We start from the raw sequence: 27,548 nt of genomic DNA, 5'->3' as shown, positions 1-27,548 counted from the left end.
GATTGGGGATGGTTAAACACCAACTGCAAATATTATGATATATTTTATTATTCAAATACTATATAAAATGATCATATATATATATATAAAGCTCTATAAGTAAAAATCAAATTGGTATTTCTTCTAAAATACTATTATAGTATGCTATACAATGTTTAAAATGAACACACTAAATTGTAACAAGTTCACATTCTCTTTTCATAAATCTCAGAAGAACTCCCAGCTTAAACTATGACTTTCTGTTATATTCAGGTTTAAATCAACTAATTCTATGATCTGCAACACATAAAAATATTGTGAGTTGTGTAGTTAGTTATAAAACCAGGTTTATTTCACCATATTCTTGGTACAGGCATTTTCCTATGTAGATTCTACATGAGAAAATGCATGTACCAAGTCAGGACAGTTGTTGTCCATTCGTTTGGTGTTTTTGAGCTTCGTTTGGTGTTTTTGAGCTTTTGATTTTGCCATTTGATGCCACTGCTGGTGAAGTTTTTATTCCCCGAGGGTATCACCAGCCAAGTGTTCTGTGTTGAAATGAATTATCATTAATATGGTCATAATTGTAAATTGAATGTCTACCGAATTTTTTAAAAACTAAGGCTTTTCTACCGCAGAAATAGATAACCTAATCTGCATTTGGCAAAACTTTTAGGAATTTTTGTTCCTCAACGCTCTTCAACTTCGAACTGTATTTGGCCTTTTTAACTTTTTTTAGATTCGAGCGTCACTGATGAGTCTTTTGTAAACATAACGTGCGTCTGGCGAAAATACAAAATTGCAGACCTGGTATCTATGATGAGTTTATTTACAACCACTGGGTCGATGGCACTGCTGGTTGAGTTTTTATTCCCAGAGGGTATCACCAGCCCAGTAGTCAGCACTTCGGTGTTGACATGAGTTGCCATTGATATGGTCATATTTATAAATTGAATGTTTACCAAATTTTGAATTTTTAAAATACTAAGACTTTTCTACCTCAGGAATAGATTACTTTAGCTGTATTTGGCCAATACTTAAAGAATGTTTGTTCCTCAATGCTATTCAACTTCGTACTGTATTTGGCCTTATTAACTTTTTTAGATTCGAGCGTCACTGATTAGTGTTTTGTAGAGAAGCGCATCTGATGCAAACACAAAATTCCAATCCTGGTATCTATGATGAGTTTATTGATTAGGTACTTTCCGTTTTGAAATTTAATCTGATTTCAGTATTTTGTGATTTTACTCTTTGCCAAGCAGCACATCATTAAATTCCTACAAAATAATCTTTAGGACTATAACAAAAGTTTTGAAGTGACGTTTAGTTTTGACAAACAAATCATGATATTTATGCGTTTGTAATTCACTTGTTGACCATTAAAATTTCTCTTGATTTGAATGAAAATTGTATTCATTGTTTATTGAAGATTTCTGATAATACTTCCAAACCTTAAATCAATATCTTACTTTGTCTTTACTCCGTACACTAGATGTAGGGATTTGTACTGAATCCACCATTACACGTTCAGGAAATCCAAATAGTCCATAGAACTCTATTGTATCAATGACTAATGATGATGCTGCTTTATAACCACTTTTTATAACCTTATACTCAAGGTATTTCCCCTGTTAAATAAACAAAATAAAACATACTGATACATGTAGTATGCAACAAAAGAAAGATTTTCCAAAAAGTATTTAAGAAAGTGGGTTATAAAAATAGCCAAATTATACCGAGGGGATATTTAAAAGAAGTAAAAAAACAAACAACCAATACCATAACAAAAAATAAAACCGACGGAAAGAACAAAAAACAGTCTAAAGACACTACACAGAAACTACATACAGAAAAACGATATCGAACAAACAATGTTTTTTTTTGTTATTGAAATCTCTAAATGACATTTAAAATCGTACAATTTGAACGGGTATATATTAATGCTAAAACAATTCTATAAAGCTCAAAACTCGTACCTGAATATGAAAAATACAAACACCATGGAATATTCGCATTGGAAAAAAATCTAAACTGCTATACAACGTATATTCTATGAATATTTTTTTAATGCTGGGTGTTACAAAAATATGTCCCTAGAATACGAAATGAATGAAATGAATCAGTAAGACATTACTATACATTAACGAATATGCGCTAAGACTAAGAGTGTATAAATCTATTAAATTGTGTATATCACTCCACTCAATGGAACTATGGGGTGATATATACTTGTGGAAATTAGAATGTTTTAAAAAGTATAATACTTATTGCAAGTATATTAAGTATAATCTCAGACTGTATCAATACCATAATTACCTTGGTTGCTGACATTTCCACTTTTAGATATTCTCCTCGGGTAACAGAATCTTCAACAGATAAAAAAACACATATAAGACTTATTTGTTTACTGAATATCAGCTAAGATCATCTATACCGATATTTATTCATATAAAGTGAATACGAAAAGAAACATCTGACATACAATTTAATCAAAAGGAACATAACTTCAAATTTATACAAGAATGTACGCATCGTGCTATGCATATAACCATCGGTATAATGTGTCAGAGTTCAGAAAGATCCGAACTCATCACTGTCAAGCTCCTGTTAAAACATTAAGTGGTACCTGAGAAAAAAGGGACGATTGTTTTAACGAACAACGAACGGATGGATGTACGGACAAGATGATTGCAATTTAGCCTCCACTATTAGAAAGATGGTTAAATAATTGAATAGTAACTATACTTGCTGTTTTATATCTTTATTCTGCTTTCATAAAGGGCTATACATTTGTATATAGATTAGTGTTGGACGTGTAGATTCAATGCTATCACAGACATACCAAAGAAATATGCATCCTATTCACTTGATCCAAACTATTCTCTTCTAGCTGTTTAATGATTTTTGTTCTACTTACGAATCTTCATCATTCCAGGACAATTCTAAAGTTGTATGATCTATACTTACCAATGTATTATGAATTACCCTAGAACAATTCTGATCTAGCAGTTAAGTATGATTTACCTGTACATTTCAACCATTCCAGAATAATTGTCTACCAGCAGTTGTATGAAATTTGCTTACCTGTAGATTCTCAGTTTCCCCAGAGCGTTTGTCAACTAGCAGTTGTATGATTGATTCCTTAATCACCACAGAACATTTGTTGCAGTTGTATGATCTACTATAACCTATAGACTACCAATTACCTTAGATCAGTTGTCCATTAGCAGTTGTATATTTTCTTATTTTCTACAAACTCTCATTTACCTCAGAACAATTGTCCACTAGCATTTGTATGATCTACAAATACCTATAGAGCGTCAATTACCCAGACCAATTGTCCACTGGCAGTTGTAGGATCTACAATTACCTATACAATCTCAATTACCTTAAAGCAATCTTCCACTAGCAGTTGTATGCTTTCAAAATTACCTACAAACTCTCAATTTCCTGGAAACAATTGTCCACTAGTCAGTGTAATCTTTTCTTACCTATAGAGTCTCCATCATCCCAGAATAACTCTCCTCTAGCCGATGTATCTTTATCAAATGCTACAATCAATCCCATTGGTCTCTGTCGACTTTAAAGTAAGAAGTATATGAAATAGCTACTATGAGAAAAAACACTAAATTTTTTACATAAGGAAATGCCTGTACCAAGTCAGGAATATGAAACTTGTTTTCCACTGGATCGATGTGTTTGAGCTTTTGATGTTGCCATTGGATATGGAACTTTCCATTTTGAATTTTTTTTTTGTTAATTTATTTTTTAGCGTCCACAAATAAATTACCTCAAATTATAAGCGATTCAACATGTATCTATGCATTGAATGATTAACGAAATTTGTACAATTTCTAATCAGTTTGCTTCTTGAAATCGGTATGCAATCCATCTAGATTAATTGCCTTGTTCATACATTGTTTCTTGTCAAATATCGATAAAACAAAACAAACCTTTGTTTTTGTTGCACTTCAGTGTTCCTTTTGTTCCTTTGTTTTCCTCTTATAGTTGATGTATCTAACTCGGATTTTTTTTCTCTTAATCGATTTATGACTTTTGAACACCAGACTTAGTATACTACTGTTGCCTTTATTTTGTATTCTTAATTTCAAGTAATTAGATATACGAGGGACTCAATAATAAAGTCTGTTAGTCATTTGTCTCTCCTTTAAGTTATATGAATTAAAACTTGTTGAGTTTTGATTACAGTAACTTGTGATTTTTACCTTTCTTAGTTTTATATTAGACGAAGTTGCATATACGTACTAAAATGAAGCTGTTGATATGGCAGGATATATCTCCCACGTAAATGTACATTGTATATGAACAGTGATGAAACTGGATTAGTTCATCGATTCTGAACAAAGTATTATTATTATAGGCCAACACAGTGTTTTGTGATTGTTTTTACATATCGCCATGTAATGGTTGAAAATTGGGTTTACAATATTGATTATGATTATATGATTTTTTTTCTGTATTTATATAACCTGTATCGTGTTGCATTAGCTGACTGTAAACTAGATAGAGGTTTCCCTCAACAACAATGTAAGGATATGTTTGGTAATGGTAAATGCATTTTGTTTATGATTGATGCTATCATATATTCATACCTGTATACTGTTGTATTAGCTGGCTTTTGAGTGGGAAGGATATACCCTCCACGTAAATGTAAGGGTATGATAGACAATGGAGCATCAACAGTGATACGTTGTCCTGATACTGCAAATTCAGTACCCTTAAACACAAATGATCACAGTATATTTAAAACAGTTACGTAATTGTCTTAAATAACAAAGCAGTTCCAAAACAATGAACGAACAACACCAGGAAAAGAAAGATTGTATAAGGAAGAACACCTCTGAAACTCAAAATGAAATCATCACTGAAACTTTTGATATAAATCATAGATGAAGTGTAATTTCATTTACGGTACATGTTTGAAGCGCTCTTTTTGTACAAAAAGAAGAAGGATCGACTAGTTTTGAACCGGCAAAATGTAAAACTAATCTGTCTTTAAATGTATTGGTAAGAAACGCAAGGTGGTATTATAGCTACAATAAACAGAACGTTCCAATGATCATCTCTGTATCAAATATTCTATAACAGTCGACAAATTGTGATGGCGTCCATAAAAATTCTGAAGAGATAACTACAACTATACCTTCATTGCGTATGTGTGTGTGTGTTTGTTTGCTGTTTTGTTTTGTACGTGTGAGATGTTTTAACATACGTTACGTGCTTATTTTGTAAAGTTCATTTTTTTCGATTGGTACTTTTGAAACAAACCACATGTTTCATACTTCAAATGAGATCGAAATGGTAAAGGAAATGTTCAAGAATGAAGAAAGATTTCATTTTTGTCAATGAGGAAACAGGGTAATACGTACATCATAATAATTGAACCATCGTTGTTTTGGAAAATATCCTTCAACAGAAGACTTGCCCTGTAAATATACCATAATAAAATAAAAAATTGAATTTGTCCCAAAACAAAAATGAAAAGTAGAAAACTAGTTTATAATATTCTAACTCTTTCAGGAGCAGGAAAATGTTCCCAAAGTGAGTTTTTTTTTTTTTTAGAAAACCGGGTATAAGACTATGAAATCCCTTCATTTTCGATTGTATAAAATGTATTTGTATCATCCCTACATGGTTATGCAAATGATCTGATTCTAAGTTTTTCATGATGAGATAGAGAATCCGTCTTTCATTTTTTTGTTGGATAGAACATTTTTACAATGTTGAAAATACACTTTTTTTTAATTTTTATTTCATTAAAAGTTTGGACACTTATTCGTATGGATAGCATGTTTGGATGTTTGACAGTGTTTTTTAACAAAGTACCGATTAATTTGATAAATGCATGATTTTTATGACAATTTATTTGGAATTGTGCATTCATATAATCCATATAAAGACAAGCTTTTATTATACCTTTTCAAGAACAGGGGTTACTAGAAATGCAGGACCTAGCAGGAACTGTCTGTCCACATCTCTCGTCTGTTTGTCTTCTGGAAACCTAGATAAATAGTCATAATTTAAAACCATCATGAAAACTGTTAGTATAATTAAATGATTAAAAATAATAACAAAATAGATATATAAATATGGCCAAAAATAATATATTGTGTTATATATATTACATGATTTAAAAATGTTTCAGTGATTTATTTTTTTAATTACTATAGTCATTTTTTTACCTGTTAATTAGGGTTTGAGAAAAAAAATACTGTGCAAAATTTGCACCAAACATAATGTTGGTAGTTCGAGGTTTATTTTTATCAGGTGTAAATTTCGTATCATTGCTCTAGATCTTCGTTTTGAGTTTTTGTTACTTTCAACATTTCAGTGCTTGGAATTTTTTATAATAAATTTAAATATAAGTGGACAAGCTACCATAATTGATATGCATGTAGTATTGAACAAAATGGTACTGTATGTATAGGTTTTATAATTTTACCAATTTCCAATAATATGGATGTCTAAGCAACAACCGATGATGGTACATGAACAAAATGGTACTGTGTGTCCATATTCTCAAATTTAATAATCATATCAAATGTAGTGGACAACGTACAATGTTCTAACAAGTTTAAACATATTGTACATCTGGTTCAGTGAATGAAAGAGCTACCATGTACGACACAGTAAGAGCGTAATGAAAATATTTTTAAATGCTACGAACATTAGTTGACGATCTCCAATATACCTCATTGTAAGCGATTAATGGAACTATTTATAAATGTTCCATTACTTACTCAAATACGAGTGGACGAGCTACCATAGAAGACGTAGTATGAGCTAAGTGGAACAGTGTGTAGAGGTATGGTAATATTTTATATCTGATATGAAGGGCACGCCTGGCTATACTGATAAAGGCTTCATCCCAGTGAGCTGGATCTTGGTGCTGTAAATGGCAAGCTACACTTTTAATGTATTTTCGGTAAAGTACATACAAAAATGTGAATGCATAATCGTCACTATTATTTTGATGTCACTGAATTTTACATAATTCAATGCAATAATTATCGGTACAAATAATATATATTTATATAGATGTTCGCTTTGGAAATTTGAAACAAGCATTTATTTTTGAGAAATAACACTAAACATGTGCAGCATATGGTTGCTAACAATGTATCTACTGACTGTGGCTTTGAGAGGCAATTCTTAAATGATCGTATGGTAAAAACGGAAAAAATTATGAAATTGATATTTGGCGATTGAAATCTTAAATTATTTCTATCAATTGTACATATATGTATATGTATTTTATGTTTGTAATACATTGTAGATTATGTAAAATAAAGCTGTTTAATTATAATGGATACATATATATAGTTCATTAGGTCTGCTTCATATCTTTACTTTCATCTAGAAATGACAATAAGGTCGGTGGAGATTAAAACTTTATGGCTATACAGAAGGACAGATTATAACTCTACATGTAGTTCCTGTGGGGATAAATATAATGACTGAACATTCGGCTGATGATACTTTTCAGAGGGGGAATATTATGATGATTATACTTCTGTATTTGTACTCGTAGAACTAAGACTGGCGAAACATTAATTTTTCTTAAATTCAATTTTACAGTTGTATATTAGATTAATGATTGAAAATAGGGTAAAACGATGGTTATTTATAGGTTGTATGCCTAAAATATCCCTTTTTATGTATATGTAACAGTTAAAATGCATAAGATGTCAACATAGTAAATTGTTAAGTTACTGGACAGCCTTTTGTATTCTTATATCCGGATTATGGATACTATGTATTTTTTCGGTAAACAGATAAAATAATACTTACAGGCCAACCTTTGGCATTATGATTTCTAGCAAATGGATAAAATGCACCGAGCTGAGACCATCTCAAACACATCTCATATTGTGCAGCATACCAGAAACCACAAATATCGGCACCTATCTAATAACAATGTGCAGGGCTATTGTGAAAATCCTATTCAAGATGATAGAGTAAAAACATCATCAAATGAAAAGGGCATAGACATTATGATGTGATGAGGAATTAAGTTGAAGATGGCGAAGGCGATGACGATGACAACGAAGATATATGCGATGAAGGAATTTTAAACTTTTAAAAAAGCTCAAAACAATTATCGTTATATACATAACTGATTTACAACGGGAATTTTGTAGTAAAAATTTTTTTTTCTTATATTATAATTATCAAATTATATAATTTTAAATGAATCATGTTGTTTCACGCTGATACTGGTTTACAAATAGTAGCCATCCCTATAAAGGTATATTTTTAACACCAGTTATCACATTATTTCTTGTTTATGACTAGCAGAGCACTCACCATTGGAAAACCAAACATGCTGAATTCTAGAATTCCTACAATGAAACAAAACTGAAATGTATACGGACGTATTCTTATGGCAATTTACATTCTCTGGAAATTTGGACTAACAATTAAGAATTTGTGTCGTTTTGAGCATGTATATTTTCATATTGACATATATATTCCATATTTAAATCATATTGAAATCTAAAGAATCTTTTGAAATTATAGATTTGACCCTTTTTTGATTTGGTAACACTCGACTTAATGGTGTCAGAAAATCAAAGTACAGGCATATAACTGGGATCCTATGCAATTTTGTACACCTTTTTAGTTTGTTGGAAAATGGCCTATAATCAATGAATGGGGACACCGTGTGACTTATATGGTTACTAGTATAGAAGAATATATGTGAAAGTACACATGTGTTAGGAAATCATAGTGTAATGTGTCATGCTGTCATACCTTAATTAGAAACATAAATATTCTTACATGTTATATTTTGTTCGATATTTTCATTTATCACATATTTAAGCATGTGTAAAATGAAAACGCTATTCTAGAGGGTATGCCATAAAAGTGTAAGAGATCAAGATAATGAAGACAGATTTAATGATACATTTCAACAACAGCTGCCTCAAAATCATAACATATACGTACGATATGTCCTACATTGCAGTTGACATTCATCGTCTCCTTTGAAGTATTTCTTATGAAACCTTTTGATTATTTTTAGTTGATAAATTTCATAAATATAACAAAAAATATGTTTAAAACTCAATGGGGCTAAAAAAAACATAAATTTTAATTGTTCTAATCAAGACGTGTCATGTGGCCCCTTGTGTGCATTATGCATCTTTACCATATTTCAATAAATAGGAATACAATGGAACATTGTATACGGCATTAAATTATGAGTCATTCTTTAGCAAATCTTACAGGAGGATTTCTTTATGAAAGCAGGTTTCATTTACTCCCCGGCTCTATTAAATAATAGCTGTCTATGCCTTGTTATTTGTTAAACTGGAATCTGCTTGTATATACGTTTTGCTCAAACAATTATCAAAGTGTAGTAGTCGGTCAAGAACCAGCTCAGGTATTTGTTTCTCGATTCCAATGAGAAACGTAGAACTTGACAAATACCATGATATCCAGTGTCTACTTTGACAACAACTACGGACTCGGGTGCGTTCGTTAAGAGAAAACGCTTCGAGTGATGTAAATTCTTGAGACAGTTTGCATTGACCAATCTGAACTTACTGTTTAAATATCTTTAGTTGCACTGTGAAGTTAAAAAAAACAGCATTATGTTTTGCAAATATTAATCCATTTTCGATTTCCTCCTTAATCTTTTTAGACTGATAATTTACCTATAATAGACCAGGGTATTTGTCTCCATTGGCTCTGATTATCACCTAACCATTTAAATGAATATTTCCCCGTACCAGCAAACGATGACCTGGTCATTATAAATGGCCGAGTTTTGTTAAACAAAGTTGTCATGGCCCTGCAAGATGAAACAGTATCTCATTAAATAAATTGTATAATAGCTACTACAGGAAAGTTTTCTAAACCTCTAAAGTAGCTATTCTAATTAGGAATATAAATGTAATTAAAAAGGAATGCTAACAAAACTTAGAGTGAATAAAATCAATCTAAAATGTATTCAGCAAAGAAATGATACAAAAAACAAATATCTAAATTAAATACAATATTTTGTTACCATGCTCTCAGCGTGATCGTATAAACTGTCTACTTCATAATTAAAATTAATATACCTATATGTTACCATGCTCTCAGCGTGACCATATAAACTGTCTACTTCATAATTAAAATTAATATACCTATATGTTACCATGCTCTCAGCATGACCATATAAACTGTGTGTTTCATAATGATTGCCCCATTTTTGTTTAGAATCCATGCAAATTGTTTTGTAATATAAGCTACCTGTGTGACCATCCAATATATCTGGAAAAAATATTTGTTCATATTAATAAAAAAAAAACTTAACATAAATATGATGTTATTAGAAATATATCTAAAAAGTATAAAGTATCACAAGGTTGTTAATTTATATAAAACAGTTTTCTTTTGTCTGCTTTCATCATTATTAACCTTGTGATTTATTTATTCCAGATGTGCATATAAATATGTTGAAAACCCGATATAGTAAAGATATTCTTACGGCAACATTATATTTTTTATGATGTTTGATGTATGTGAAAGAAGCATGCAGTTTATTTTCAATAAGTTCAAAATTAAGTCTTTGATGATTGCAATAAAGGAATTAACAATAATTTTATCCAAAAACTGGTTTTTAATAATAGTCAAACGATGCAAAAAATAAGAATGTGACTTTTTGTCCTACCAAATTTGTGACTTTATGTACTGTGACTTTTTGTCCTGTGACTTTCTGTCCGTTTACCAAAAAGAATGATATGAATAATTGTTTTAAACTCATTGATTATCAGGATTTAGTGACGTGGCACATATGGAGGATACTTCAGGATAGTGCTTTCGTGGTACATAGTGACGATAGTTCAGGTTAGTACTTAAGTGATACAAATGAAGGATACAATAGGATAGTTCATAAGTAGTAAATACGGAGGATATTTCAGTTTCGTACTAACGTGGCTCATATAGAGGATAGATTAGGATAAGGCTTACGTACATACGGAGGATTGTTCATGGTAATATAAATGAGTTGTACATACGTAATGGAGAATAGCTCAGCGTAGAACTTGAGTGATATTAAGGATAGACCGGAATAGTGCTTATGTTGCATATAGCGAGAATAGTTCAGGGTAATAATTGAGCTGTATATACGGATGATAGTTCAGGGTAATAATTGCGTGGTACATACAGAGGATAGTTCAGGGTAATAATTGCGTGGTATATACGGAGGATAGTTCAGGGTAATAACTGAGTTGTACATACGGAGGATAGTTCAGGGTAATAACTGAGTGGAACATACGGAGGGTAGTTCAGGGTAATAATTGCGTGGTACATACGGAGGATAGTTCACGTAATAATTGAGTTGTACATACGGAGGATAATTCATGGTAATAATTGCGTGGTACATACGGAGGATAGTTCAGGGTAATAATTGCGTGGTACATACGGAGGATAGTTCACGTAATAATTGAGTTACACATACGGAGGATAGTTCAGGGTAATAATTGAGTTGTACATACGGAGGATAGTTCAGGGTAATAATTGCGTTGTACATACGGAGGATAGTTCATGGAAATAATTGAGTTGTACATATGGATAATAGCTCAATATGGTAGTTACGTGGTTACTAAGGAGAATAAACCAGCATAGTACTTACATGGTACATACGGAGGATAGTTCACCCAGGGTAATAACTGAGTTGTACATACGGAGGATAGTTCAGGGTAATAATTAAGTGGAACATACGGAGGATAGTTCAGGGTAATATTTGAGTTGTACATACGGAGGATAGTTCAGGGTAGAGCTGAAGCGATATGGAGGATACAACAAGATAGTACTTACGTGGAACATATGGAGGATAGTTCCATGTATTGTTAAGACATCCAGTTATAGAGCCCTGTACAAAGCTTGCTGGTTCATTCATATCCTATAAAAATAATTTTTGGATAGTTATTCTAATCTACAACCATCAAAAAACTAATTAAGAGGCATGTGAGAAGAAAAGACAAACATTTATATAATAATTTCAATACTTATGCACTAATACAGAATAGAGATTATTAAAAATTTGCAATACAATAAAAACCGGTACAATAAAGTACTTATATACTTACAATCCACAAACCGTCTACTTTCACTCTCTCGGTGTCATAAAAGTATTTGATGTATTTTATCCAATAATCTGTGGCATTTGTGTGACTAAAATCTGGAAATGCCGTAAGTCCTGGCCATACCTAGAAATGATTTGTTATTAAATTCTTAATGAATAAGAAAAAACAGTTAAACAATAGTAATGCAATTAGCCCTGGCCATACCTAGAAATCTCGTTGTTATTATAATCAATTTATATTCTTATTGACTATAACGAGTAACAGTAAAACGAGAGTATTGCAGTTAGCCCTCTTCATACCTTAGTGTCATTGTTTTTAAACTGTTGCAATCATTATAGTAAAAAATCAAATTAAATCTATACTTGGAGTCAATAGTTATTAGCTTAAGGTTGGAGGATGTTTGTGACACACAGTGAGGAAATTGTATTATTAGAAAAGAATTGCTTTTAGATGGAGGCAACAACTATTTATTCCTGTGTATTTATTTTTGTGGTGAATCTGATGGTGACGTGAAGGGTACATAAAGAAAAGATTTGAATTAGGAGATACAAACGTTGACATTTCATTGCACAAGGATTTGTTTTATCTCTCCTTTAATCAAGAACGGTATTATCTCTTTTGGGAACAGTATCATCACGTCTTACCTCTCCTTTGGGAACAGTATCATCACGTCTTATCTCTCCTTTGGGAACAGTATCATCACGTCTTACCTCTCCTTTGGGAACAGTATCATCACGTCTTACCTCTCCTTTGGGAACAGTATCAATACGTTTTACCTCTCCTAGTATCTTTACGTCTTACCTCTCCTTTGGGAACAGTATCATCACGTCTTACCCTTTAGGAACAGTATCAATACGTCTTACCTCTCCTTTGGGAGCAGTATCATCACGTCTTACCTCTCCTTTGGGAACAGTATCAATACGTCTTACCTCTCCTTGTATCATCACGTCTTACCTCTCCTTTAGGAACAGTATCATCACGTCTTACCCTTTAGGAACAGTATCATCACGTCTTACCTCTCCTTTGGGAACAGTATCAATACGTCTTATCTCTCCTAGTATCATTACGTCTTACCTCTCCTTTGGGAACAGTATCATCACGTCTTACCTCTCCTTTGGGAACAGTATCATCACGTCTTACCTCTCCTTTAGAAACAGTATCAATACGTCTTACCTCTCTTTTAGGAACAGTAGCATCACGTCTTACCTCTCCTTTGGGAACAGTATCATCACGTCTTACCTCTCCTTTGGAAACAGTATCATCACGTCTTACCCTTTAGGAAAAGTATCATCACGTCTTACATCTCCTTTAGGAACAGTATCATCACGTCTTACCTCTCCTTTAGGAACAGTATCATCACGTCTTACCTCTCCTTTCGGAACAGTATCATCACGTCTTACCATTTAGGAACAGTATCAATACGTCTTACCTCTCCTTTGGGAACAGTATCATCACGTCTTACCTCTCCTTTAGGAACAGTATCATCACGTCTTACCTCTCCTTTAGGAACAGTATCATGGTGTTCTTATCTCTCTTTTAGGATTGTTATTATCGTGGATTTCACGTCACCTTTAAATACGCTATTATCACAGTTTTTACCTCTCCTTTCAGAACGGTACCATCATGGTTTTTGACAAACACATCCATATCTATTCCATCCTTGTACATCTCATAGCCTGGGCTGTTGACTCGTCCTTGTTCTATAATGGTTTCATTAGCACCAATACCAACGTCCTATATACATGAAAAACAAAACAAAATATCGTTTCAAATCATCGCCTGTACTCTTTTCCTATATACACATGCAAGATGAAACATTATTTGATATTGTTTTATTTAATACTGGATTTAAATATCAAGGTAAGTCCTGCAACTTGGTTAGTTATATCGACAGCCTCACAGGATATATGAGCCGTAATACCCTGAGAACAAAAAAGGATCAGAATGGTAATTAATGATGAAACCAGGATCCTCTTGTTATCAGGGCCCCACAGGAGATATAGGTTCATATTCTCTGTTAGAGCCCTTTATTTCCGTAGCCTGGTGGATCAGGAGATATAAAACACTGACAGGGAATATTATAAGTTATCTACGTTCATATCCGTAGATATGGATATTTTAACACCCTGAAGTACCCCAGTACACCATGAGGCGTAGCACAAAGTACCCCAGTACACCATGAGGCGTAGCCGAAGGGTGTACAGGGTACTGAAGGGTGTTAAAATATCCATATCTACGGATATGAACGTAGATAACGAATTTATCCCCGGTCTTAGTCCGAATCGGGCGAGTTTTATGGAAATTCGGGTACAAAGTGTAACGCGAAAACAACGTTTTTTTCATTATCTAAAAAGGTTTTATTGAAATTTGGAAATTTTACATATTTTTTACAGGGTGTAGGGTACTACCTTTGGTAGAACCCTACAGGTAGTCAAATATAAGACGTTTTTAATACGGAGACAGAGAAACTGGAATGAGTCAAATTTGGCGCTCAATGTTGTGAGCGTTACGCCATAGATGGTGTGACGTCAACGTGGGTAATTTGCATAGCATGTCAGTAGTCCCATTCCTTGAAAATGTGGCAGTCAAGTGATGCATTTAATGAAATGAGTGTAAATGATCGGCATAATAGGACAAAATCGTTAATGAATTAAATATTTAATTACAAACATCATAGATAATCTACAGATTTCAATATTTCACAAGGAACAATCATGGAACTAAGGAAAACTTGCGTGAAGTTCCCCGGGATAATGGTTAGCAACGTCCGGGGATATGGGTTAGCAACACCCAGGGGCTATGGGTTTTGTAACGACGTGCGTTAACCAATCAAAATCCTAGATATATACTAAGCCGGGGATAAGAGTCAATAACGGTATCCTCTGTGAAAAATCCCTAATTATCATGTCTTATCAATATACAAACAAAACTTTCTAATATTGTTTCGAATCATCACCATACTATGATAGTGTCCTATACACAAACAAAATGTTCTAGCATGGTGTCATTATTGTTCTTGCTGTACTATATACATAAATAAAACAAAACAATCTTGTATGAATTCATATCGCCCATGCCATCGCCCTATACCAAAACAGAAGAAAATATTCTAGAGTATTGTAAGTGTTGATGTGTTGGTGTCTAAAACTCACAGGCACATGTCTCAGAAAAAAATTCCTATATAGACTCTACCTTAATATAAAGGTATATAGGAGGAAAAAATTCTTAGACGAGTGCCTGTGCTAAAACTCTACCGACATGTTTCGCTGAGTTAGATATCAGTATAGTCGTCTGTATTTTTATCGATTGTATGCTATTTCCAATTGAGACATTCTTACTGAACGAGAATTTGCATTGCATGTGGTTCTAAAATTCTAATTGAATGTGGCAATAAGGACATCAACATGTTTTTTTTTCAAATATTCCACTTACCACAATAATGACATATCTTTGCCCATTCTGGCGAAGTTCATCAACAAATTCAGGAAGATCTTTGAATGTTTTCTTATCAACCGTAAAATCAAATTTATTAAACATATAGTCAATATCTCCCCATTGTACATCCTATAAGAGAAAATCATATATACATACATTAGGGTTGTCAACGTATATTTGTTCAGGCTTACAGAAGTTCCTCTGAAAACAGTGTCATAATACATGTTGGAACACATATTCTGTACCATTTGTTCCAGAACAAATGCTGCTATATATGTTCCATTGGAAATGATATTACAGAATATTATGAAGATGCATCTATCTCATGACAAGGTGAAGACAACATTTTGTAGAGGAAACCAAAAAAATAAAACACACTCAAGACATAGTAATCAGCATAATTAAACTATTTTTCATAGTCAAAACTCCTGTTGATGATACTGCATATATATATAACAGAAGGTTACGTTGACTGAATATAAACTGGTAAAATACCCTAGAAGTCTTTCCTTAATACATCTCTTTGTACTTACAAGATGTAAAACAGTTGTTTAAAGTTTTGTTTTTACATTAGTATGTCGTACCTGTGGTATTTCTGCCATTTTGTTTCTTTCTACTACATCTTGCACAACAGTCAAATTTTCATATCCCCATTTACACAGATGGAATCCTAGTGACCAGTAAGACGGCATTAATGGTTTACCTATAGCCTGTTCAATATACAGTAAGACGGCATTAATGGTTTGCCTATAGCCTGTTCAATATACAGTAAGACGGCATTAATGGTTTGCCTATAGCCTGTTCAATATACAGTAAGACGGCATTAAAATGGTTTGCCTAAAGTCTGTTCAATATACAGTAAGACGGCATTAATGGTTTGCCTATAGCCTGTTCAATATACAGTAAGACGGCATTAATGGTTTACCTATAGCCTGTTCAATATTCATGTATAAAATACAGCGGCATTAAAGGTACTCAATATAAAAGTATTGAAGATAGTAAAATGGAATATTCATGGTATGCCTAAAGCCTATTCAATATACAAGTATAAAATACAATGACATTTAGGGTTTATCTAAAGCCTACTCAATATAAAAGTGTTGTGTATAGTAAGATGGCATTAATGGTTTGACTATAGTCTGTTCAATATAATATTATGATTTGCATGCAGTAAAGTGGCATTAATGGTTTGCCTATAGTCTGTTCAATATATAATATTATGATGTGCATTCAGAAAGGTGGCATTAAGGGTTTGTCTGTTAAGCATTTTTAATATTAATTTAAAGTCTGCATCACAGTGGCAATACTGGTTTTACCCATCGTCTGTGTCCAACAAGGAAATATAAAGGGTTTTCTTAATGCCAGTTCAGTTTAGATTCTAGTGTACAGTTAGGAAATAATAAGTGTTCTCCTACGAAATATCAGTTTAAATAAAGTATAATGGCCGCTATATGCGGATGAATTGTCCATTGCTAAAAGACTGTACGGCAATTTTGATTTTGTTATGTAATGAGACAACTCTCCATTCAAATAACAATTTATAAAAGTAAACCATTATAGGTCAAAGTACGGCCTTCGACACGGAGCCTTGACTCACACCGAACAGCAAGCTAAAAAGGGCCCAAAAATTACCAGTGTAAAACCATTCAAACGGGAAAACCAACGGTCTAATCTATATATGTATTTTAAAAAGTGTTTATAAAAGAGCTATCTCCTTGCATTTTTGTTTTAAAATTCTATAATTAACTTTTTATCTAGTCACATGATATTGCCTTTCCTCAGAAGAGTTTTTCTTTCTCTTACCCTCATGTACACAACCTTAAACTTTAAAACCAGCTGAGTGCTATTTTGGTAGAAACAGCATGATAAAAGCAACATTTTGGCAAAGCGCAAAAAAAATACAATCATTTTAAGTTCAAAACAACCTTGAGAGCTTCCATTGCATGGTTAAACAAAGACATAGGTGGATTTTTATGAAATAACCAATTCTTTTATATATGATTACGAGTAGACTCTTATCACAATATAATTCAATCATGAAGCTATTTCAATGAAGAAAATATATATTACAGATATGTATTGCTGAACTGCTTCGTGTGGAGATGGTCCGAGAAATACGTAGAAATCGAGTACACCACCAATTACTTTCCAAGATATGGCAGGAAATGGTTCGGGTTGCAAAACAACATCTGAAACATATAAAAGCTAGCATGCAACAGTAACCATTCATTTGAATCAAATTAAACACATGAGAATGGAACGAATTAAGTCATACTTTTATAATGAAACTTTGACAATTATTTTCAGGTTTCATTGTTACCGATACCAACGTTCTATCCGATCATATAAACATATGAGTTAAAGAGATGTAGACAATGCGTCAATTACTCAGCAATCCAAAACCAAAAGAAAAGTAGAGAATTCAACTTACCCATGGCATGACTATTCTTCAGGAAAACCATATTGGCCTTCCCATCTTCTTCAAGATTTAGATAGACCGGATGTGCTCCGTATAGATTCCATTCGTCCTTCAAACATTTGATAAAATAGTTTTAACAACGAAAACAAAAGTTATCCGATAATTATTTTTTCATTATTTTAACCAGATAAAGGTGGATTTGACTTTATTTGTTTGTTTGCTTTTGCCTTTACTTAATATATAGGCCTAATTGTATTGCGTGTTTGTTACAATTCGGCATTATTCTCTTTTGAATAGAGACATCGTCAAAACCTCAGCTAGATATGTCATTCAAAATTATCACATACCAAATACTAACAAGTTCTTTTAAAAGTCAATAATTAATCATTTATTTAATTGTTTATTCCTTTTAAATGCACTGTATAAGTTTGCTTTGCATAGACAATTTTGGCGTGCATTTATGTTAGATAAAAAAAAATCGTGTGAAACAATTCACCTGAAATGTTTATGTATGCTCGCATGAAATCGTGAAATAAAGGTGGAAAACATCTGTACGAATGTGTCTGTGCAAAACCATTACATTATTTAATGTTGTGACACGAAACATTTTGCTGTAAGTTAAACTATTTATACACCTTTTCGCTATGTGGATTAATTGTTAAATATTTTGAATGTTTATCAAATTTACCACAGGTGCTACATCTCTTGTAAAGATTGGCCATGTTTTCCAGTCCATATCATGTTTAAATCTTCTGTGATTGTGTTCTCCAAAACCATAAACATGTCCGGACGACAATCTGGTGGTCAACTGCATGAATTGGCGGGAAAATATTGTACCCGTCACTGTCGTGTCTATTCTGTATTAAAAAAAAGTATTCAAAGACAAGTGCCTGTGAAGGGAAAGTCTCTATAGCGACCGTTTTAAGAAGCACTGATTAGACAAAAAATGAAAAGGCACATCATTGGTTTTATTCAAAGAAAGGCCATTTTTGTCCATCAGGGTCTATAATTGGAATAATAGATATTCTATATTCATTTTCGTATCATTATAATTATTATAGCTTAGTTTAGTGATGTAATGTCTCTTAGACTAAATATTGCAATTGATGGGAAAGCATAAATTTTCACATAGTGAAATTTTTACTTTAACATAACAAGTAATAAACTCCCTTATTTTAGTACTTAGAAAAAAACAAACCATTGTTTGACTTTTAAAAACGGAAAATGTTAGATCTATATATTTTTTTGATAGAAGAAAAATATCAAAGTGTATGTGACTATAAAAAAGAGACATAATTTACATTTATCATCTTTAAAAAAAATATATAAGATAAGTTGATTTTCCATATGCATATTCACATTCTCAACAAATTCAAACCTGTATATTTTGTTTACATATTTAAAACAATCTTTTCAACTATTGCTAAATGTCATCTCTTGTTAGTGTTAGGTGTATTGGCGTTTTATCTTGGTGAAATTTCCTGTCTTGTTTGAAAAAAAACTCACATTTTAGTTTTTACCGTAGAATTTGTAATTCTCTCGACAACAATACCGAATACTGGTTCTGTAGTAAATGAAACGTTGTATAACTTGTCTGAGGAGAGTTTTCTTGGAATGTCCATTGTCAGAGCTTCATCTGGTATTTCCGAAGCATTCATCAACTTATCTGGATACATCTACAAAGCATGTATTCCAATTGTAGGAATTGAAAATGAAAGCTTTGAAGAAATATTTTTTTAAAACAACTAACTTTTTATTATAATAAATGGTATTTCGTAGAAAAATGTCCTTCCATTTTTGGGACTTAATGCTAATAATAGACTTGTTTATTTTGATGTTTTACTTATATATATTACTTTGATTGCACAATTGCGTCTTATATTTTTAGGGATTTATTAGTTTTTTTTTTTAATAAATTAATTTACCATCAGTAAAGAAACGGAAAAAAAGGGGACAATTCAGACATTCTGAATTTAAAACAAGCAGAAAACAATAGCTCTAGGACAGGCTTAAATGAATATGCAAATTTTCAGGAGGAAATGCAATTTATTTGCAAGATTTTTCATAGGTTGATGACAGATCTTTGAAAGTCTTTGTTAAACATATACTCAACTTTTATACCTCGATATAATTTGAAGTGAAAGTTTTGGTTTTGGAATTTGTCTAAAAGTAACTGTTCAAGGTCGTTTGTTGACCTGTTTATGTTTTTTTTTATAGTTTATGTTGTCGTGTTACTGTCTAAATGACGTATTCAAACATGGACTTTTATTAGAAATGTAATAAGGCGTAATTAACAATTTAATCCGGAATAGTAATAATACCACATACATATATCCTGAGAGCGTTTTCGTTGATCATTTCCACTTGCACGTTGATATTGTTGTACACATCCATACCATACACTTTGTCTATCCCCGTCTTCTTCAGTCTTGCTGTCCATGTGTTTGCTCCTATAGTTACGTCGCCGTCTAGTACATACCCGACTCTGTCTTTATATATACATGCTGGAGTCTTTTCATTTCTGCTGCGACTCTGCCATACACAACTGGATCAAAAATAATACATTGAATAACAAAATATAATTTAGTCACACACAATCATATGGCAAACGTTGAGTTACATAAACATTTTCAACTGATCATATATATATTTTGTATAATTTGAGAGAATTTTTCGTTACACGTACACAGATTCAGTTCAATCCACATAAATGTGGCTAGCACAACGACATACATTCCAATTCCTACTTCTAGTAACCAAGCCCCACCAGTGTGGCAAGAATAACGTTATTAATAACATATTTTTTTCAATTTACATGCTTCTAATTTTATTTTTTGTAGGTACTAGTGAGTGTCCATCTGATGAGTTAAAGACTTTTTTAAATGATTTTTATGCCCCACCTACGATAGTAGAGGGGCATTATGTTTTCTGGTCTGTGCGTCCGTTCGTCCGTCCGTCCGTCCGTCCGTCCGTCCGTCCGTCTGTCCGTCCGTTCGTTCGTTCGTCCGTCTGTCCGCTTCAGGTTAAAGTTTTTGGTCAAGGTAGTTTTTGATGATGTTGAAGTCCAATCAACTTGAAACTTAGTATACATGTTCCCTTTGATAAGATCATTCTAATTTTAATGCCAAATTAGAGAATTTATTCCAATTTCACGGTCCACTAAACATAGAAAATGATAGTGCGAGTGGGGCATCCGTGTACTGTGGACACATTCTTGTTATAGTTTATTCTTATGATGTATACTATTGTTACACCACAGTCCCAAGTTAGGGAATTTTGATGCGCCCTCAAACGAGTTTAACCCCGCCACATTATGTATGTGCTGTCCCTAGTCAGGAGCCTGTAATTCAGTGGTTGTCGATTGTTGCTGTGTAACAGATTTGTTTTTCGTTCATTATTTTGTATGTAAGATAGGCCGTTAGTCTTTTCGTTTGAATTGTTTTCATTTATCATTTCTGAGTCTTTTAAAGCTGACTATATGGTATGGGACCAGGTCCTTACTCATTTTTGAAGGCAGCACGTTGCTACTTTCTGTGTCATTGTCTCGTGGGACGAGTTATCGCATTGACAATTATTCCACATTATCTTATTTTTATACTACGTCTACGGCAACCATTACTTAACTTCAAATACATATTAAGAAACCTTAGTCAAACGCATATGGACATCATTACGTTACTTGTTCACGTTTATTTCAATTCACATTTTTTATAGTAAAAAAATAGAGATTCACATATATTTAACTTAGTTCACTCATGCTGCAACCATTACTTTAGGTGCTAACGTTCACTGCACATTTAAACGTTGGTGAAAAGTTGTCTCATCAGCAACCATAATGGCCAAATCTCCTCATCTTTTATATTAATTTGTTTCAATTTGGAAAGTTAAGATTTATGGTAACAGTGACATATATGTTATATAGAATTTTAAAAAATCAAATCATACCATATGAGTGCATATGTTTAACTTTAACCATTTAACCATGATGATTTATAACTATCTAAATTGATTCCTTAATTCAAAAATACAGGGAGATTCTATTTTGAATGTTTCTTTCATCAGAACAACATTATTACATCAAATAAAAGAGAATTCTTCCCTGTTATAGAAATTATGAAGTTTTAAATTAAAAATGTTAAAAAGAGTTGACACAGATTTTTTAAAAGAAAAGCTTTAAATTTTGAAACACACATAATTCCCTGATTAATGTTGATAATTCCAAGATTAAAGTTGATAATTCAAAAATTTAAGTTGATAATTCAAAAATCTAAGTTGATAATTCCAAGATCAAAGTTAATAATACAAATATTAAAGTTAATAATACAAATATTAAAGTTGATTATACAAATATTAAAGTTGATAATACAAATATTAAAGTTGATAATTCCACGATTAAAGTTAATATTTCCAAGATTAAAGTTGATAATTCCAAGATTAAAGTCAACATTGGGAGAGAAAAAAAAACGATAGCCCTAATACGCTTCCGTACGTGTCAGTAAATCAGTTTGTCATTTTAATATCAACATATAGGGTTAAAGATAAATAATGTTTTCATTTTTTTATTATTCTAAGGAAACTAAAATTTATTTAATTTTCAAAATATGACTAAATAATTTTTCCTTTGCATCAAATTAACACTTAATTGAATTTATAAATAACAGATTTAACTCCATAAAGGGCTTAATTTAGACATCTGTTTATAATTATGCTAATTGTGTTGACTTTGATTGATAAATTGATTAGTGCACCCAAGCTGGTATGGAATCGTTCAATCAACGCGAACAGCGTGGACTTGGAGAAGTTCAAAAGAACCGACATATTTGAAGCTCCTATATAGTCACGATTTTGTAAAACTTTAACATTTTAGTATAGATATCACACAGTATTTGTTCAAAATGATGAAATTTGCAGTAACAAGAAAATCCTTACCTCCTGGTTATTTGAGAAGAACCTTGTTGAAGAATTTACAACAAAATGAATGTAAGCAAAAACTTTTGAAACGCCGACAAATATCAGATACGAGCTTGGCACTGAATAATAGTGTGACTCGGGATAATTATACTGTATTGCCTGATAGGCCTACAGTGAAAGATCCATCTCTAGAGAATCAAACTCTTCAAGACAGAAACACTTTAAAAGCTTTGAACCGGAATGTTACGGAAACACATTTGTTGACTTTCAATAAAGTAAGCAGTGCTACACCTAATCGGAGTAAATCTGATGTAACAGCTAATATGATCGTGAGTAAGACTGATGTAACAGCTAATATGATCGTATGGACCAGTCAGATGGCAAGGATTAAGAGGAAGACACAGATGCTGAAACAAAAAGACGTCGAAATTCGTAAAAGATTCGAAGAATTACAGAAAAAAGCAAAACGTGTATTCTCTTCTACTGAATTAGACAATGAGAATTTTGATGCCACTCCATGTAAACAGATAAAAGAGAACACCGAACTACCAAAACAGCTAACTAAAGTGAAAAGCAGTTCCAAAGTCAAGCGGAGACAAGGAACTCCAAAGAGGATATTTAAAAAGTACAACAGTGCTTCGAATGTGCGAATGTCCGAGTGTGACGTGTATCGTACCAGTAAATCTACTTCTGAACTCCACGAGGCCACCAAGGAGAACAGAAAGCTCAGTCTCCAACCAAATATCAACTTCAGTGAAATGGAGAGTCTTGGATCTCCACTATTGACTATTTACAAGCATGGTAAAAGATGTACACTTTGTTGATCAATGTGGTTGTTATGTTGTTTTTGTTATTGACTTGTTAATTCTTTTATAATATAGCTCTATTAAATTGTTATATTGTTTATTTGTTTTTGTTTTTAGTGTGTTACTTCAACGCAGCCTCATACACATGTTGTGTAATGTTTACGATTCCCTTGACTCTAACACTAAAAGTCATCATTAGTCTTAATGGGTTTTTTTTTCTATCTGCCTGGCAATTTTATATGTAAAAGAAGATATGGTATGATTGCAACAAGACAAAACTCCACAAGAGACAAAATGACACAGAAATTAATAGCTATAGGTCACTGGCCTTCAAAAAAAACCCAAAGCCCATGTATGCTTTTCAGTAGCATGCCACTGCAATTTACGAACAAAACCAAAAACAAAACATCTGATGTGTCTTAACATATGATTAAAATTCCTAATATAATACATGCATAAAACACAAATAAATAAAGGAGAAGGTCCGGTAAGGACCGATTTTGGCCTAAAATTTCAGGTTCATCTGACATAAGATTTTGAACACTTTTTAAACACTTAAGTGTCTTTTTCCTTGGAATCAATTAGTTTATGTGAAAGATTTTAACTGATTTAGTCATTAAAAACGATCTGATTCAAGCTCAAATGTGAAAAATCTACAAAATATGCCGAAAAATGTCACTTTTTAGATGGTTTTTGTCAAAAATGAAAGTGGCCGCATCCGTGTTCATCCTCAACCTTTATAGATGTTATGTATTATCATCAAATACAACTTACATTTCAATATTGAGGATGGACACGAATGCGGCCACTTTTGTTTTACACGAAAACCGTCTAAAATTTAACTAAAATGATAGAATATTTAAGATTTCAGTAATTTAGCATGACTTAATGGTGCTAGTACCCGATATTTGTGCATTGTATTGTCAAAAACAGGCCATATTTATGTAGCAGAACCATTCTACTGTCCAATAAAAAACTAATAGTTTAAATTCGAACAATTTTGTAAAACTGCTATATTTGGGGGCCAAAAAGGGGTCTTACTGAACCTACTCCTTTAAAACAGATGAGGATGAGATTGGGTCATTTTGTTATCTGTTATATTTTTTATCAATAAACATTGCACAAAGGGAGACGACCAAGGCGACCTTTGCTTTGTCTGATTTATATCATACGTATATTTTAGTCCTACGATCCAGATTAACACAACTATACTAATCAGCTATATCTTTACATAATGGTCATGTTCCTGTACCAATGCATTGACCTTCTCAATGAGGGTACAATGAGTATGCCATATACTATTGTCTTTACATCTCTTACCAGTCTGTGTTGTGATATATACACTGAATTATGACTTAATCGTAAGTGTTGTGACATACTGTGAATCACGAATTACCCGTATGTGTCTTGACAGATACAGTGAATCCTGACTACCGTATGTGTGTTGTGACATATACACTGAATCCTGACTTAACCGCCTGTGTTATGAAATATACACTGAATCCTGACTTAACCGTAAGTGTTGTGACAGATACTGTGAATCCTGACTTACCAGTTTGTGTTGTGACATATACACTGAATCCTGGCTTACCCGTATATGTTGTGACAGATACTGTGAATCATGACCTACCCGTATGTGTTGTGACGTACAACTCGAATGCTGACTTACCAATTTGTGTTGTGACATATACACTGAATCCTGACTTACCCTTCTGTGTTGTGACATATACACTGAATCCTGACTTAACCATAGTGTTGTGACGTATACTCTGACTCATGACTTAACCTCCTGTCTTGTGACATATACACTGAATCCTGACTTAACCGCCTGTTTTGTGACATATACACTGAATCCTGGCTTACCCGTATGTGTTGTGACAGATACTGTGAATCATGACCTACCCGTATGTGTTGTGACGTATACCTTGAACCCTGACTTAACCGTAAGTGTTGTGACGTACACCTTGAAACCTGAATTAACCGTAAGTGTTGTGATAGATAAGTTAATCCTGACTTACCCTAATGTGGTGTGATAGATAAGTTGTGAATCATTACTACCGTATGTGGTGTGATAGATACTGTGAATCCTGACTTACTCTTTGTGTTGTTACAGATACTGTGAATCCTGACTTACTCGTTTGTGTTGTGACAGATACTTTGAATCATGACTATCCGTATTTGTTGTGATAGATAAGTTGTTAATCATGCATGGCTACCGTATGTGTTGTGACATATACTGTGAATCATGACTACCGTATGTGTTGTGACATATACTGTGAATCATGACTACCGTATGTGTTGTGACAGATACTGTGAATCCTGACTTACTCTTTCTGTTGTGACAGATACTGTGAATCCTGACTTTCTCGTATGTGTTGTGACAGATACTGCAAATCCTGATTCAACCATAAGTGTTGTGATAGACACTGTGAATCATAACTTACCCGTATGTATTGTGACAGATACTGTGAATCAGGACTTACCCGTCTGTGTTGACACATGTATTTCGAGTAACCGGACTTCTCACTGCACCGTTGACTGCACATTCTACGACACTATCACTTCTACTGTCGACTGTGTTATCCGTTGTCGTCGTCGTCGGAGACCCAGGCGAACTATTATGATCGTTGATTGTCGTCGTAGGCAGTGGATTAGGAGTAGGAGATCGAAGCGAACTATTATCATTTTCACTATTCTGTTGTCGGACTAATGCAACAATAGAAACAATAAGTGCAGCAATTACCAACAGAAATAGTAAACCTCCAAAATATGCATAACGTTTTCCGTGAGAACGTTTCGGTTTAACATCGTATTCGTACGACTGCATTTTTCTTCCAGGTAAAGGTGAATGTAAATTACGCAGCAGTTATGTTTTGCTCGGATAGAGAACGACAAACAAGTGATAATACACGGTCAAGTTTACACAGTTTACAACTTTCAGCAGGATGTATACAAAACTAGCTGTTTTCTAAAACCACATAGATTTTTATAGATATTGAGGGTAGCGTAGAAAGGTGCAATTACATTATAAACGCATACTATACGTTCAAAGTGTTACATTTCTCATTTGAAAAAATATCCTTAAAATTAACTTAGATGATCCTTAGTCCTAAGTTAGAAATGTATTCAGTTTAACATGTGTGTATATCACTGACCCAAACTGTGTAAAACACTCCCATAAAGAGCCTAAACATAGCTGTTTGTATATACTATACATGCTAGTACTACAAGTCATATATCAAGATTTAGAGACTTTAAATACTTGTGTTAATAGGGAGAAAGGTATCTGTAGTACATAAGTTATTACATAAGACAAAGATACAATGATTACTTCCCATGGGGGAAATCATCTGATTGTCAGTGACTGTAGGGTCGGGTTAAAAAAAATATAACGGAAGTTTAAACAATAAGAAAATATGTAGATAAAATAAGTTAAACGTTTTAAAAGGGTATATTGAGTGCATCGTAGTATCAGAAGTTTACGTCAGTTTTTGAGTGTATTTGTGTAATTTTTTTGTAAAACGACACAATTTATATTTCATTCTTCATTTGTTTGTGCAGTTTCTTTATTAATTTGAGGTTTAGTTATACTATAAGTAGTAAAATGGAAAGGTGCAATCTAACAGGGTAAATACCAACCGTGCTGATCGTTTCGAAGTAAAATGGGAAATATATTATAAAATAGTTTAATATAAAACAAACAAACATATATTCTAATATAGACCACCAACGACAAAATATTTATCAGCCAGGCAACTATTGTACAAATAACAGGTACACAAATAAATTTTTACTTTTTTTGTACTTGTACAAATAAAGTCTCCTGTGTGCCGATGCCGTGTTGAACAAGCGATATTTCTTATTGCGTAGCAGGTCATTTTGGGGTCCTCTTCGCGGTCC

At 32.9% G+C, this 27,548-nt stretch overlaps 1 protein-coding gene across 1 annotated transcript; it reads right to left on the bottom strand.

Moving 5' to 3' along the window:
* Positions 1 to 24: 24 nt before the first annotated feature.
* LOC139517850 (sucrase-isomaltase, intestinal-like) lies at positions 25 to 26,602 on the bottom strand. Its single transcript, XM_071309311.1, has 23 exons — positions 26,132 to 26,602; positions 20,260 to 20,476; positions 19,438 to 19,607; positions 18,620 to 18,788; positions 17,944 to 18,040; positions 17,583 to 17,701; positions 16,097 to 16,222; positions 15,510 to 15,641; positions 13,677 to 13,811; positions 12,081 to 12,200; positions 11,809 to 11,893; positions 10,134 to 10,260; positions 9,660 to 9,796; positions 8,308 to 8,342; positions 7,792 to 7,908; positions 6,741 to 6,889; positions 5,917 to 6,001; positions 5,370 to 5,426; positions 4,593 to 4,717; positions 3,471 to 3,559; positions 2,296 to 2,345; positions 1,449 to 1,607; positions 25 to 276 (listed from the first exon to the last, which is right to left on the bottom strand). The coding sequence occupies exons 1-23, from the start codon at positions 26,473 to 26,475 to the stop codon at positions 208 to 210; spliced, it is 2,913 nt and encodes a 970-aa protein (XP_071165412.1). The 5' UTR covers positions 26,476 to 26,602; the 3' UTR covers positions 25 to 207.
* Between the last annotated feature and the right edge of the window lie 946 nt (positions 26,603 to 27,548).

The sequence above is a fragment of the Mytilus edulis genome, chromosome 3 (assembly GCF_963676685.1).
Source record: "Mytilus edulis chromosome 3, xbMytEdul2.2, whole genome shotgun sequence".
Taxonomy (NCBI): Eukaryota; Metazoa; Mollusca; class Bivalvia; order Mytilida; family Mytilidae; genus Mytilus; species Mytilus edulis.
Note: the sequence above shows the minus strand (reverse complement) of the source record. Positions and strands in the feature narration are given on the sequence as shown.

Bases quoted from the DNA above. Each gene is read 5' to 3' on its own strand.
- LOC139517850 (XM_071309311.1), bottom strand. From the start codon at position 26,475: ATGCAGTCGTACGAATACGATGTTAAACCGAAACGTTCTCACGGAAAA. The intron at 13,812-15,509 runs GTAAGTGGAATA...TCATGTATATAG, and splicing joins AAAGATATGTCATTATTGTG to GACGTTGGTATTGGTGCTAA. The intron at 2,346-3,470 runs GTAAGAAAAGAT...TATCTGTTGAAG, and splicing joins GGATGATGGAGACTCTATAG to ATTCTGTTACCCGAGGAGAA.